Consider the following 16,699-nt stretch of genomic DNA (forward strand, 5'->3'; position numbering starts at 1 on the left):
AGAGATCAGAAGCTAGTCAAGCTAGTGATACAAAAGTCAAGCTGCAACAACAAAACCAGGGGGAGCAGTTGATAGACCAGATGGGTGTGCTGCCAATTCAGAGGAACATCGACAGGCTGGAGAAATGGGCCAACAGGAATCTCACGGAGTTCAGACGAGAGCAAAGCCAAGTCCTGCACATCAGGACGAATAACCCCGTGTTCCAGCACATGCTGGGGGCTGACTGTCTGGAAAGGTACTTTGCAGAAAAAGACCTGGGGTTCCTGGTGGACAACAGGTTGGACTTGATTCAGCAGGTTTGCCTCAGCGGCCAAGGTGGCTGACTACCTCCTGTGCTGCATGGGGAAGAGTATCAGCAGTAAATAGAAAGTGGCTCTAGAACACATCCTTCTGATTCGCATTCAGCCAGAGTTCATACCCCAGGAACAGTCATGAGATGATCAATGGTTGGAACCAGAGGTAACGTTACGGCTGTGGGCTCAGGTGAATGGCCAGAAACACAGGCTGTGTACTGACAGCCTGGGTACTGACAACCAGCAACTGACCATGTTAAAAAAAAAAATATGTAATTAGCAGGAAAATAATCCACTAGGAGAGCACAGAAGAGCTACATAACAGACCACCACCTTTCCCCACAGCAGACAGAGCTGTTACTCAACGACAGCCTGCACACCCTCACTCCCTGGCACAAGCGACAGAGGTGGGGACTGCAGGGCCATACACCCCGGCATACCGGCCCCTCCTCCCCACTTTCAAACCCCAGTGCATGCAAACCTACATCTGTGTGCATCTCCACACACATGCACATGAACAGCAAATACAGACAGAGTGCTCAGAGCAAAGGCTTCTAGCTTTACAATCTTAGCTGATGCTGGCAGATACTCCTGGGAGGATCTGAAAGGATAATAGTAAAAAAGCCAGAATTATATCTGGCTTTTTAATCCCCAGCAAAAAATTGTCATAATTTCAAAGGAAAGTACTAAAATAAAAGGAAAAAACAGATGGAATTTGTGCTATCATAAAGACCAGAGACAAAATGGAGAAACACGGCAGTTGAATATCTTCCCTAACAGATGTAAGGTAGTATTTGCTGAGGAAAAGACCAAAGCCAATCTGCCCACCTATGTCAGTAGTTATATATTAATTATCCAGAAATGAGAAGTATTTATGAGTGAGAAGCGCTTTTCTGTTACTGAGCCAGGAAAGAAAAAGCCTCCTAGAACAAGTGGAATCAACAACGGAGGGACAGGAAAATTTGAAAGTAGGGAAAAAAAAAAAAACCAACAAACATACAAGCTTTTTAAGGAGAGAGAAAAATAAACAAACTTGTTACATACCAACCTATAAGCCTCAAGATAATGGTGAAAGAACAGACAAGAATCAGCATTAGAGGGTGATGCTTTAGTACTGAAACATCAATGTTTTTGTCATTTACTTACATTCATGATGGTATTAATTTTAGAAACGCTTTCATCATCAGTTGGAAACTGGTATATCTGGATGCCATTACTAACTAATTCACTCATGATTTTGTCCTTGAACTTCTGTAGTTCGGTTTTAGAAACGCTGTCTGCTTTGCCTATAATTGGTATAATGTTCACCTATTGATACAAATTATATGAAATGTGTAAGACTTCAATTTTGAGGTGACATCCTTTATAAATTAAATTATTTGGTAATAAGCTCTTTAAAACTTCCCCTGCAGTCCAAACTTTTCCACCAACTGATATCAAAGATTCACAAATAATGAAAAATGCATTCACTGGCATAATTTAACAAAATAACAACAGATTATTTAATATACTCCCTTAAAATTAATTGATTCTGAGAAAAGAACAAGGAAGGAGGTCCCATACAGTGAAGTACTCTAAAGAACCGCAATGTCTACTTATTAACTAAACTACATTAAGCATTTATAGCTCTGCCGAAAAAATAGATAGTTTTAGTTTATAGCACCAGGGGACACAGTTCAGGTGTTAAATGAAAATTGACAGTTTAAATACACAAAGAAAAAGAAGCTGGCTACCAAACCCTGCCTACCTCTGAGCCTCTACTTTGCATTCCTTTCAGCTACAACGCCTTGTTCACCTCATCACTGCAGCAAAGAGCTTCTCAAATATCTGCTGCGAGCAGAGGGATGACGGAGCGTGGAGAATCTTGCTTACCAGTGATTCAACTAATTATTCAGAACTCTACCTTGGAAGACCTGAATTTCAACTGCCTTATTTCCTGAAATGGTTATGACAGTAATTTAGGAAGGTAGTAGATGCCAAATTTTTCATTAAAATACTATCACCACTCCCCAAACATGTGTTTTTCAGAACTTAATACAGAAAATTAATGCCAATGCCCAAATATTTTGGAAGAACAATACAAAAAATTCTTCCAGATTTCAAAAAACAAGTTTTATAGAGTTCCTTGATCACAGATTCAAAAAGGAAGGAGGAAAAAAAACCCAAACAAATAAAACCAAAACAAACCCACAAAGCCGCACACATTCTTTTTATTCTTCTGAATACTCTATCTGAATGGAAATGCCTAAGCATGGAATCTCAAGAACGGATTCAAAATTGATGTTTTTAAATAAGTCTTCTGTCTTAGGCAAAATGTCTAAATGAAAATAAAGCATGCCAACTCCAAAGTATAATTTCTAAGATTCCTTGACAATAGTCCTTCGTTGTGTAGCATACATAACCTATCTGCATATGGGGTAAAGTATCTAAAATCAAACAAAATGCTAAAATATCTTTTGTTTTTATAACTGAGTTAATTTAGGAGGGTATAAACAGTGTATTACAGCTAGCAGTAACTCACAGCTTCAGAATTAAATTACCTTTTACTCTGTCTTTTCAACATGAAAGTTTCTCAAGCACTCATTAATCAGGAGAAAATTTCTTCAGTAATGAATAGCAGAGAAAAGCTACTGAGGGGACCAGTAACCAAAGAAAAGAAAAATTGCCAGAAACTGCGATTACAGCCATCAACGTTGATGTTAAATCACAACCATTGTATTAAAATTTAGAAGCAATACTACTCAGGCTTTAGATAAGCCACAACACCCACACCACCCCACACCCCCCCCTCCCCAAAAAAAGTTATCTTTGCTTAATCTTTTAAATAAAATTAATTTCTCCCTACAACACCTAAGGTTTACTTGAAAACTAGTATCTCAGCACCTTCATCCAAGAATAGCAGTAATTGAAAGCACAGATTTGTACCAACGACACTGAAATTGTATTGATCTGGACCACACACAGATGTGCCCCAAGTCCCACTGCTCCCTCCTATGCCTTCTTCTCACTCAGAAACCAACTGACTCCCTTCCAGCCTCTTCCCCAGCTACAAAACTGACTTTTGCTATAAAGCTATAGGCCGTTAGTACAGAATCACTTTAACCCCACGTCAACAGTCTACACTTGGAATAAAACCACAGTCCTGCCCTTCCCCTTGCCTGCCGCTGCTCACTGCCAGGTAGAACTAAAATCTGTGCAGCTGTCCAAGGAGACAGACTAGTTTTCAGCTTGATCAGTTCCCTAACCAAGCAAAAATCTTGGGCTCCCAATTTAAATCAGCTCCCTCATCCAGATGAGGAGCTCGCTGCCCAAAACACTTAAGCCTGCACAAAGGGAAGAAGCAGCTGAGGCTGCCTCATTCAATAGCAACACAGAACAGCCATATAAAGTCACCAGGATAAACTTTATCCATGCACATTACTTCTCTGTTTGCTAGCACTAAATTCAGCCCTCTGATTACCCTTCTGCCTGAAATGCAACGTTACTTCCTCCTTCCTCCGGCAATTAGAAAATATGCTATTACTCCAAATCATTATTTTCATGTACACCCTTACATTAATGTCAAAACATCTGTTCCCCCTTCATGCTATAGTGAGGAAAAAAAAACCTGTATACTTGAAATTTTTATAGGTTGATATCTTGCAGGGTGACTTAAGTGTATCCCTATAAATCAACAGAAGCATTTCCGAAGATTCTTTTTGAAGAAAAAAAAAAAAGAAACTCAAACCCCACAAGGCACACTCATGCCATTTCTTGACTTAACAGTAATCTGTATATAATTCTGCAAGAATGACTTAAAAATGCACATCTATTGGTTGAAAAAACACTAGTTCCCAGCAAGAAAGCGTACAGAAGACAACTCCCTTGATCCTGTGGATGAAACATGACTGCTCTGTAGTGACTCAGTCCTAAGCAAAACTATAGGACTTTCCAATGTCTTAAAGCCAGAGGCCAAATTCTTAGCTAGTCACCCAATTTATAAGCAACAGAGAAAAATTAATTGCCCACAGACAGGTCTGTTTTCTTCTCTCAGGATTACAGAGTACAGGATGACCCTGTCCTATGCCAAGAATCCTCTTTACCTCTGAGCTGTGTTTTGTGCCAAGCAGACGGTAACGAAAGCCTAACAGTGTACACTGTAGTGGATTTAGGAAGAAACTGAAGAGAACTTTTGACACAGATTTATACACTCAATGCATGCATGTCGTGGTACCTACCACCTTCTCCTTACGGAATCCTGTACTCAGTAAACGTGCCCAAGAATCCTGGGAAATCCTCAGTTCTGAACTGTCACTAGGACAACGCAGTACTAAAAGCACCACAAACATGTTCCACAGTGAGATGGAAACCAACTACAGTTGAAGTATATACTATTGGTTGTGTGTATATGGATATTTCCGTAGTAAGATCAGAAAGTAGAATCCATGCAAAGGGATAAATCAACAAAGTTACATGGCGTCCGTGTTCTCTCTGAGCCAAAGCAGAACCAAAAATATTTAGAGTAGGTGGCTAGGAGCTAAATTCCCTCAAAGCAAAATTACTTTGGTTTTACCCTGATGGAAAAATAATTTTCTCAGGATGCTGGGACTCATGGTTCCACTTCCTTTTCTTCTGGAAGAAACACTGTTTTAAAGGGAATTCAGTAAAGAGAGGGCACAACCTAGAAACTAAGTATTTTTGTTGGTTTAACACAACCTCCAACTTCAAAACTCAGGGTAGAACAATACGCTCCGTGAAACTGTCCCATTTTCTAGTATCGAGGCTCTTTAGCTACCTGTGCATTTTACAGAGTAGTTTGAAACATGAGTCTAGTATAAACCAACACCATAGCAGAAAGAAGTGACCCTGCTCTCCCCTACCTTTGTCCCATAATACCTCTCCCCAACTTGCCCTGTGCTTTTGAGAAAGTTCAAAATTCAAAATACATCCACAAACAAAATTACAAAAAATACCAAATGTGCTCATCAATCACAAACGTGGAATAAGCAGCTGATTTGATCATTGTTATCTTGAAGAAATATCTCACAAACAAGAAAGCACAGAAAGAAAATTTAGCAGGAGAAGCTCTAGTAAAGCACAAAGGAAAGGGTTAGAGAAACAGCAAATGCATTTAAGTTTTCAAATTTCTCAAAATTTAAACATATTACACCCAAATGATGTAAGTTTTTTTAAAATGGGTTAAACAGCTTCATGCAGTTCACACAGCCTCATTACAAGAAGAAAGTTAAAAATTTACAAAAAGCAAGTAATCACACTAGAAACTGCTATTTTAAAGCTTTCAAAACAAATCAAGAGGTGAAGTTTAAAACACTAATGCAGCCTATCTTAAAAAAAGCCATTCTGGCAGGGTGCTCTGGTCACAGCACTTGCCTCTTCCGCTATCTGTAACGAAGATTTTCACAGTGCTGCAAAGCTTTTTATATGCCAACCTCCCAGCAGTCCCAAAACTCAATAGTGAACCAGAAACAAGCTTAATTAGAAAAATACAGCACTCATGGAGGGTACGCTATCCAATTTTATAAAGAGGTTAACAATTTGTTAAAAGTTGGTGTGATTCTAATTTTTTTTACTTATTTTTAAACCTCTTTGTGCTTCTTCAACGTTCTTGCGGATGTCTCTCTCTCCCATTTTGATTTGTAACTAAACAGGTGATGAACTGCAAACTACTTGCAGAACCAACTTATTCTGAACTTAAGGTATACCAGTACCAAAAAAACCTCCCAAAACCAAACACATGGATACAGAACTGGAAGGTGGTAGAGGATCTAAAAGCTGCAAGATGCTTCAGAAAATAAGACAAATTCTTAGAACTCTGTTTCAAAGTCTTACCTTGCTGTCTAGGCTTTTCATGGTTAACAAATCTAGTGTTTTTAGGGAATGGCCTGTAGGTGAAATGAAATAGAGGCAGACATGGACGCGAGTATCATGGTAGCTAAATAAAGAACGTTTAATTTTCAGTTCTTCCTGGAGATAGGCTTCAAATTGTGCATCTATATAATCCACTATTGGCTGATAGCTGTAAGAAATAAAATTTAACAACCAGAGATTAGCTACTCCTAAACAGAGCCAGACTAATAAATGAACTCCTCTTGCATTGTTTTGTAGATTTTTGCTTTACATGTCAAAAAGCTGCTCAAGTATCTATCCATCAGCACAGAAAATCAAATGTAATCTTAATTTCTGAAAGATTACTCAAAAAAAATTGTGCACCTAATACAGATAAAACATTTCCTAGCTACTACTAGTGAAAAAAGCTACATAAAGCTAGTTATGATTACGACCAATCTTCCCAAGTGATGTTTTATAAATTTTTGCAATCAAGCTGTGCAACTGCAGAACTCTTAGATACAAGGAAGATACAAGAAACTCTTAGATACATACAAGGAAAGAGAGAACATGCAATTACCAGTACCAAGAAATAGGACCTCCTTTATCTTCTGAAGATGAAGTACTGTACTCTTAATAGACAAAAATTGAAAAGGAGGAATGTAAGAGAAGAATGTAAATCTGATTTGAAATAAGTACAGTTTAAGTACACTTTATCCTACTTAAAACAAGATTATAATCTGCTTTCTAAAAGAGTGTGTTACTAGGTGTACAAGCAGCGTGCCCTCACGTCTCTGCTCCCACACCAGACCAAATGCTACCAAAATTCAGAAGTAGTTACACACAAAATTAAAAGAAGGACTAAAAGGCAGGTCCTATACCACACATCAAAACCTCTAATATCTATTCTAATACCTACATGCATCTCACTCATCCAAGTCACTAGCAGTAGCTATTTTCCAGTCATATCATAAGCCATAGCTCTCACAATAATCTTAATGTGACTCTCTAACCCTCATTTATAAATACCACCATTAGGTACTCACATAGTACAAAGGGTTGCTAAAATTCTTTACGATTAAGGTAAAAAAAAAAAAAAATCTGCCAAGATAAAGTGCAATATTTTTAAATCTTCAATTCACAAAAGCAGAGATTCAAAAAAAAAAAGTTCTGGAGGATGCTAGCATAGTACCTCTACATTTTCTGATTAAGTTACAGAATTTAAAACAAAGGCCTTCCATAATCCACACAATGACTCTTCCCGTTTAAGGTCTTCAGTAAGTTCCAAACAAATTGTTAAATACCCTATTGACCTAATCTTTAATCTATAGTACCTTATAACCTATTTGGATGTTTTAACATCTCCCGTTGACCCTGCAAATCCTCCACTCCAAAAGAAACTCCACTCACTATTGCACATTTTATTTACATGTATTTATAAAAGGTTATATCATAAAGAAAGCGGCAGACTTAATCTGCTTTTTTAAATAATTTACTACATGAGAAGAAAAACACGTTTACCTTGGTACACAGAGGAAACAGTTAACCAAATATTTGGAACATATGTAAGACAAATATTTACCACAAAGCCCAAAGAAAACATCAACGTGCAATTGAAGACCAAAACTTCTGTATACTGTAGCAACAAGATGGCACTTACCTATCTTCTTTGTTTATCTGGTCACCAAATCCCACTGTATTTACAATGGTCAGCTTCAAAAGAACATTGCTTTCCTGGAGTTCGTAAGTCTGGGCTCTAAGTCGTACACTCGGCAGAAAATGCGTTGACACAGAGTCATCAAAATTGGTGTTGAACAAACTGTTTATCAAGGTTGATTTCCCACTCCCAGTTTCCCCTAAAGTTAAACAGAAGGGTTGGGGAAGTCATTTCGCACAACAAATAAATATCTACTAAGCACAGAAAGTGTTATCACAGCAACTCACAGTAACAAATTTACACAAAAACTTGTCAACTGATTTCTCTGAGCAAAATGGCCTTCTTTTTTCATAATGAGCACTAAATATCTTGTAGTTTATCTTTTCATCCTACAGATAAGAGTGTTACGTCCTAATGAGTAATAAGCAGAACAGTCTCTTGACACTTTCGTTTCTTGAAAAGCGTGAACTAATTTCCTATAGATTTTTAAAAGCTAAGTAACTAGCTGTGAAATCACGGAGTTCAACACAGTCTTTTTATGAAAAGGGTAAAATACCAGAGCAAATATTTGATAAGTACAGAAATACTTCAGCAAAACCACCTTGGAATGATAGGATTTTTTTATCTGAAGCTCTTTATTACAGTAAAAATAGAGTGTAGCCCAGTTTACCCAAAAGAAGCCATGAAGCAGTCCATAAATGGATAAATGCATGGCATCCATTTTTATACATTTTGGGTCTTCATGCTGTTTATGCAAATGCTAAATATAAAAACAAAGCGCAGATACAAATAAGCAAAGCTGGGGAAAGGGTGGATTTATAGTTCATGATTAACATGAAAGAAGGAGTTCAACATTGCAACTGGATTTAAAATTCAGTCACTTCCTTAAGGATAGGTCTACTACTGAAGCCTTAAACCACCCAGATACTACTTACCAATGCAAAGAATGTTGAAGCAGAAACCTTGCTTGATGGATTTCTTAACCAGTTGATCAGGTAAACTACCAAAACCAACATGCCCGGACAAGGATAAAGTTCGATAGCCATCATTTTGCTACAGAAAAATAATTTTAAAATATGTTAGCGAAGTGAGTTGCAAAGCAATTAGCAGTGGCAACAAAGGAAATCTACTAGTAAGCCAGGATTCATTCCTTATGATTTACACGGGAACAAGAAAAGCAAGTCTAGTAAAAGATCTGTCAAATGAACTTTATTCCATGATTTGAGAAAACATTCAGATTTACTTTACAGCACTATTTGCAGGCTCAAAGTGAAGTCCATGTTTTGCAAGGAAATCCAGTGGAACATGAGCGAAATAAAGCAGACAAGTCCAACTGAAACTGTAAACTGAAAACTGTAAATAGAAAATAGATCGCAGCTGGTTTACTCTTAGAAATGAAGGAAAACATATTTTAAAACAATTCAAGCAGCATAATTCCAAACAGAGAACTCTAAGAGATAATATTATATATATTATTAATGTCTGAAGGTGCACACTCCTTTTCAAATGTCTGCTACAATCTAGCATCTTGATATCAAGGCTATGAGCACACTAAAAATGCATAGGACTAAAAGGAAATATCTTGGGTCATACAAACGGACTGTATTTTTAAGTAAGCGTTCCATATCAAAAGTTTAAACAGTAACAGGTTCATGCTATTCCTTCTCTTATGTTTCAAATCCACCTGGAACTGGAAACCATTACTGGTTCCTGGGAACACGTACATAGCCAACAGTAGGAAATTTTTTATTTAACACTTACAAGCCCATAAAAGAGCCACCTTTTACAACAGGTATGCATAGCACGTTTCAGAGTTCTGGTAGCCAAAAGGATATGGACATTCCTCACAGCAAATACCCATCCTCTTCTTGCTTTGCACAGGACTTCTTGTGTGGGTCTACAGGCTGCACTAACTCTCATTTTAGACTATTATAATCAGATAATTCCATTTTAGACTAATACAATGAGGAAAAATGTGTAAGTAAAGTGGACAGTTTAAAGAGAAATCATGACACTGTAGGGCTATTAACAAAATAAATGTTCATTCAAGCATTCCTGAAAAAGAAACTTCTCAATGTATTCTACCATACAGAAATTACTGTTAAAAAGGGCTGAGAAACACTGAGAACTGTCAGTATCCTGTCCATTGCATACCTGAAACATCTAACAACTATAGCTACACAGTCTGATACTCAAGCAACCTCTATCACCACCAGTAAAGCACAGTTCCTCTAAAACAAACTATTAAGCCTCCACACGAAAAGCCAGCACAAGAGGCTTAGCATAACCGTAGAAGGAAAGCCTTTCATCTTCGTGTCACCGGCCCAAATCCAAACCGTGCTGGGCTACCCTCAAAACCCCTGCATAGCCATTTGTTACTCTCCAAGAAAAAAACCCAGCAGAAAGAACTTAATTTTCTTCCAGTCCTTGGATTCAGTGGACAAACCACCGATGCCCACAACCTTACTGACTATTTCCAGAGGCCATTAGAGTAACTACCACATCATCCACAAGAGGCTATGTCGGGATTAAAAAGTGTTTAGCTGAGGAAACTGGTATTAGAGGTGTATTTGCTGTTCGAAGCCAAGCACCGAAAGAGATGACTGGAGTGCTCACTGCCATTAGCTCTGTAACTTCATTTTCAAAAGGAAGGGAGAGATTAATTACAATTTAGCAATTAAACTCAAGTTTGTTGTTTTCTGGAAACGAAAATCAACAATAATCAGTTCTTCCACTCTTATATTGGCTGTTTATCACTGAAAATTTGACCAAATTTGTGTGTGAAACAGAAGGACAATAGGAAATAATAAACGTGCAAAACAAGGGGCCTTCTCTGTGCCTTGCTTAGAATGCTAAGGCTGTGCTTGTAACTCAACATCTGGCTGTACCACTACTTAAAAATTCAGATCAGACACCCAAGATGGTTAATTTCTTTGTATTTCTAAATTTCTCCCAAAGATGCTTCTTACGGACATGTAGTGCAGCCAAGAAAGAGAGTAATAATTTCTGCAATATGTAATAATTTCACACAATTGCCAAGATATTCTGAGACATCTCAAAGGTGCTGCTATTTTAAGATAGCATATTTCATCTTTCTTCAGTACCTAAAAGTTAATTTAAGGACATTACACAGTTACGAGTGAAAACTGAAACTATTTTTCTGGAAATGTAAATATATAAAAGTACATGGCAAGTTCTATGGCATTTCAGATACAAGACAAAAAAATTGACACAAGACAGAAAACTCCTGGTAAGGTGTAAAAATAGATTACAGAACCTAGTACTTAGAAGAACTTCCCCAGTACTGAAATTGTGTTTCATGCACAGCTTTCTTCAGTGCTGTCTGGTTGGGGGGTGAGGCGTGGTGAGACATATCATCTTCACTTTGTGCATGCGGAGATGACACAAAGATATAGGTTGACATAATAAAGGGAAAGACTGAGACCAAGAACATGAATCTCATTCAGCCCATGTGTCATTTAGCACTTTAACCACAAGATCACTCTTTTAGTTCTTTTCGACAGAGGTAATGACCCAGTAAACCAAAAACACTAACCACCACCCTCCAAAACCTCACACATTCACCAGCCAATTGCGACCCGACAATGAGAACGTCAGCGCGGGAACATCCAAGAGAGTGAAGAACAAGGATTTCAAGAGGAAATAATATATCATTCACGAGAACATGATTTTATGTCCCAAGGTTCTTGATTTAAAGAGAAGATTGGAAAACTGAAGGATGATCAGAAAGGGATAATTCAGGGTGTCACAAACCATTTTTTTTATAGAGAAACAATACAGAAACACAGCCTACGTAAGCTCTTTCAAGAAAATGGCCAGAGCTGATTGATGACAGGACATATAATGAGGAGACAGCTGGTAGCGCACACACATGGGGAAAAAAAAACAACCCCAACACTACATAAACAGCAAAATTCTAAAAGGTAGAGACAGAAAGATGCAGAACCTGTTTCTATTTTGAAAATACATCTGCTTTGGGGATTTTAAGTGCTACTAAACTGCTCAGACAGTTAGTTGCCCCAGGACACAATGGGGCCTTCAGGAATTAACTTCACCAAAAATGCTGCAATAAAAGCTCTTAATTTAGACTACAAAACTTTCAAGAAATATTGTGCAGCTCAACTCTAGACAGTCTCTGTCACGCTGATTTAGAAGCCCACATTCTTGCGTGTTTGTACGTCTGTTTTCCACGCAACAAACGTTACAGGACTGAGACCTACTGTTCTCATTTAGAAACTCGCCTCCCTCCACCTTCCTTACAGAAGAATCACTTTGTGAAACTGTTCCATCTGACATCACTTGGAGCATTCTCTTAATAGAAAACCAATAGCCTACGTTTTTCCTTCGGAAATTTTCCAAGGGCATCATCACATGTCTCGCCTTTAATGCCAGACCCTCACACAGCTTCACCCTGCTATGGTCTAACAAAGACACAGAGAAATTAAATCCACAAAACTGACCCCGTGATGGTTGCATTCTTACTACTTCTCAAAGAAATAACTTGTCATCCAGCTGAAAAACAAATTACTGCTGTATCACCAGCTTAGAAATATGGTGACAACTCAAAAATTAAGAAATACAAATCATGCTGCAAGCAATTAAGTTGCCAGATTAGACACTCTTTTCATATTAATATCTGTTGGATGGAGCAGCTAAATTATGCTTGAAGACAGCATCTCATCCAACTTTATTCAGTGAATAATTCAAAGCTTGTAATCTGAATGCTACAAGAGCTGTAACACTCCTATAAATGCTCCTTGTTTCTCACTGCTCTCTCAGAATTCATACTCTTATCAAAATAGCACACCGCATAGATCACTTGAGATGGTCCAAATCACATCTCACTCCTTCCCTACCTCCCCCCTTCTCATACACACACCCTCTTTTTAAAGGTTTGGTAGCATAGCTTTCACAAAACTGCATCTTAATTTTCTGCAGGTTCAGTTAATCAAGTACACTGGTTTATATAATGTCATCTTGCCCGTTAAAAACATGCAAAGAAAAATCATTGCCTGAAACAAAAGTAAAATTTTAAAATTGTGGGGTTTCTTTTCTTTCAGAAACAAACTAAAAAGAATTAGTTATATTTTAAATTTGCCACCTGTTTAAGACTAAAACTGCACAACACTGGGCCATTCCATGGCACAAGCTGGGTCTCAGACTACACGCATCCCTCTGCCTCCGGCAGAACCAGACTTGCAGCCCAGGCAAATAGCCAGCTTGCTACCCCGCTTGCCCCAAATTTGCCTTCCAACACATGAAACAAAGTAATCCATGCTGGTGAGCTTACGCAGGACGCGAGGGTCCTGCAGGCCCAGGCAGCCGCGCAGAGGCCCTCGGAATGATGCCAGGGCATCAGCCACGAGGGCGGACAACAACATGCCCATGTGCCTGTGGACGCTCCAAACATGGCTCCTCCGGAGCCAGGAGTTCTCCACTATCACCAGCAGGTGTGGACATTCATTAAACCAGAAAACCTATTTTAATCTTCCAATAACAAATTGGATTACTCTCTTAGAGTCAATTAATTTCATAATAACTAAAGTTGCATTTAATCCAGTAAGTATCAACGCTGCTGTTACCTCCTAACGCACGAGGTAAGTAGGAAACTAAACAGATTTTGGAAGCGAGTCGAAAAATACTTTCCATTTTTGGGTAGTCAAAATGTAAAATGTAGAGGTGTGGTGTAGGCATGCATATCACTGACATCTCTCGATGTCGACAGATGCATGAGAGAGAGAGACAGAACAGATGGGGTAAGTACAGGGAACAGAACGGAAACCTTGGCAAAATAACACAGAAGAGAACAGAAAATATAGGAGGATGAGGTAGAAAAGATACAAAGACACAAAAGTCCATGAAGATGCAGAAACGAAAAACATTCAAAATTACGTGGAATTAATACATCCGTCTATTCTATAAAATAAAAGGCAACACACAGGAGTCAAGTATGGAACAAAACATTCCCCAAAAAACGTGGGTGAGAAAAAAAGTACTGGCCAAAAGGCAGCTCAAAGACAACTCATTTGACAATTCCACTTATAGTTATCATGCAATTCATTCAGTATGACAGAAACAGTAGACAACTTTTAGGGACTGGTCCAAAGAAGCCCAGTATTCTTCCCTCACCTCTTTCAAATGTCTTCTTACCTGGCATTCTGGTGCACCAACTATTTTCCTGCCCACTTCAACACACAATACAACTGAAGTTTTGTTAAACCACAGGTCACCACAAAATTTCCTTCATATGTGTATATATGGAAAAACCTCAGAAAGAACCTGTGGGAGAGGAACGGTGACATTGTTGCCTTACGTTTCTGTCTGAAGAAATCTAAGGCAGGACAGAATCTTCTTGAATGCCCTGAAACCACCCAGGATGGGCAGGGGAAAAGGTGACAGCCTTGTCAGCAGAGAACAAGGGGGCACAATGTGCGGGAAGACAACTCCTCAGCTGTATTTTGAGGTATTTAGGAACGAACGAACAGGCAGAGACACTCTGCTCATTCTCCAGTTCTGATGAGGTGCTCTCCCAGAAAGCAGCGTATTCAGTTGTAGATGCCACTCACTAAGGCCTCCCTCCACCAACAGGTATTTAAGCAACTTTAAAATCTAGCACACACAGTACCTGTTCTTCCATTGCTGCCTATGGATTGATGCGGCAAGAGGCAGCAGGAGGGGAATCAAGACTTGACAACAGACACCAGTCCCTCGCAGCTAGTAGTCCATGCATCAGGCAAAATATGACGACGACAATTATCTTCTGCTACGCAGAAGAAGAAAGTGTTTGGTTTTGCGGCCCACTCAGAAAGGCCTCTCTTGACCTGTGTGTTTTCAAGGAAGGAAAACCAAAGAAACGAAGTACTGGCACAACCTTATCTGGAATGCTGCATGTTGTGGATGCCCCATCCCCGGCTGTCTTCAAGGCCAGGCTGGACAAGGCTTGGAGCAACCTGGTCTAGTGGAAGGTGTCCCTGCCCATGGCAGGGGGGTTGGAACTGGATGGTCTTTAAGGTCCCTTCCAACCCAAACCATCCTGTGATTCTATGATTCTATGAAAAATATGCTGGTGTCAGTACTGGTATCACAACTGCACTCGCTTTTGGAAGATCTGCACCTCTGCCTGTGCCAATTCAGCTGTTGAGGTTGCAGCTGTAGCACCGTGTTTCCTGAAGAGCAGCAAGCCGGTCTTCTCTGCCCTTGACCACATCAGCCCTTTGTTGTCCATGATCCTTGTCCAAATGAGAAAGCAATGCCAGTCTTGGATGCGACAATGGTGTTTGCTATCAGAAGGCCTCTTTGACTGCAACCAGGATTTTTTTTTTTCCTCCTTTTTAATTAATCAGTGACGAGCACTGTGTACTGTTGTATGGGGGCAGTGGCTGCCAAAACTTTCCCAGAAGTCAAATTTTTAAAAATCAGAAATACTAAATACTAGCACCTCAGACTTTGCATAGTCTGATTGTGAACAGATTTACAGAAGGAGGTCAGACTGCATTCTGAAAGTGATTTTACGTTTCTTTTGCAAAACAACTGAAAACAAATCTTTCCCAGAACATAGGAAACACTTACAGGAAATACGAAACAACTGTAGGAAACAATTACACAGCATGTGTTAAACTAGGAAATATTATTTAATATCAATATAAAAATATTTTACATCATTAAATTTATAAACCTAATACAAGATCACCTTCCTCCATTACAGACCTACATCACAGGTCTGTTTTTACAGTATACTCTGTAAAGTTTTCCATGTGCATGCTTCCCTCTCTTCCCTTACCAAATCTATCCACTTAGTGGACCCTCAATGCTGCTCTCACTCACTTTTGCTGATTTACTGCATCTCTCCACGCAAACATTAACCAGCAAAACCGTTTTGTATTGTTTCTCGTACTGTGGCTCTTAGGTTTCTCTACATTTTTCCAGCTTCCCACAAGGCCCAGCCTGTGCAGTGACCCTCCACCTCACTGTATATACAAAATATGTATGAAGAGAGAAAGCTTTATATAAAAGTTAAGGCATTGCACCACTTATACTGCAGCTGCAAAGGATTCATACGGGCCTTAAAGAGACTATGTGTGACATGGGGCGCTCTGTGCCGGAGCCCTGACAAGAAAGCAAGCTACGCTCACCAGTCCAGTTGTGAGCAAGCGGGGACATGAATGAAGCCCTTTCACTCCCGGCCGAGGTTGGCGGGGACGTGGTCGGGCCCTGCGATGACTCTGACAACGGTCCAACAAATAACTCTTTCTGCACCGAAACTCAAAGCAGCCCCTCTTCCTTCTCGTGCTCCCACGCTGCTCCCTCGGGTTTCCCATCGAGAACCAGAGGAAGACACTGTTCCAGATGAAAATAACTCCAAGAAAACTTTGGAAGAATGGCAGTTGTTTTCCATTTTTTTCAGTTCATGGGGCAGCTCCACCGGTGTAACTGTCTAACAGCCTGGCAACAGGAACGAGCCAAGAATCACCAGAGACAGGTACCCCTACCTGCCTTCCCAAATGCAAAAGCACCTAACTAGGCAGCCAGGGTGGAGGCTTTTTTTCCCCCAAATTCCTCCCACCTCCTGTTGTTTCTAGCACACTTCTGCGCTTTTCATTGCTGTAAAACGCGGCAGAAAAGCCACAAATAAATCCACTTAATTTCACGTTCTAAAAGGGAACTAACGCTCCGGCACCAACGTGCGGGTGGCTTCGGTGTCTTCAAAGCATAAAGCTCACAGCTTTGCCACTGAGCACCAGAAAAGTATTTTTTTCAACAGCCAGGGCTCTACTTCTTACTTGAAGTACGCGACACGCCGCGGGAGCTGTAGGCAGGCCGGCACCCGAAGACGACATCCTTTAACGACAAGGTTTTTAAAGCCCGGGCACCCCGGCACCCACACGGCCTGCGGAGGCGTTAT

At 39.7% G+C, this 16,699-nt stretch overlaps 1 protein-coding gene across 1 annotated transcript in view; it reads right to left on the reverse strand.

Annotated features, from left to right (window-relative positions):
• Positions 1-16,634, reverse strand: part of LOC104504300 (septin-10-like) — a 29,197-nt gene extending 12,563 nt beyond the window's left edge. The window contains exons 1-6 of the mRNA XM_010154261.1: positions 16,578-16,634; positions 14,291-14,323; positions 8,712-8,829; positions 7,780-7,975; positions 6,123-6,309; positions 1,440-1,601 (exon numbers count right to left, since the gene is read on the reverse strand). Coding sequence (XP_010152563.1) covers positions 1,440-1,601; positions 6,123-6,309; positions 7,780-7,975; positions 8,712-8,829; positions 14,291-14,323; positions 16,578-16,634 — 753 coding nt within the window. The remainder of the gene's footprint in view (positions 1-1,439; positions 1,602-6,122; positions 6,310-7,779; positions 7,976-8,711; positions 8,830-14,290; positions 14,324-16,577) is intronic.
• Between the last annotated feature and the right edge of the window lie 65 nt (positions 16,635-16,699).

Source organism: Eurypyga helias, unplaced genomic scaffold (genome assembly GCF_000690775.1).
Source record: "Eurypyga helias isolate BGI_N326 unplaced genomic scaffold, ASM69077v1 scaffold27080, whole genome shotgun sequence".
Lineage (NCBI taxonomy): Eukaryota > Metazoa > Chordata > Aves > Eurypygiformes > Eurypygidae > Eurypyga > Eurypyga helias.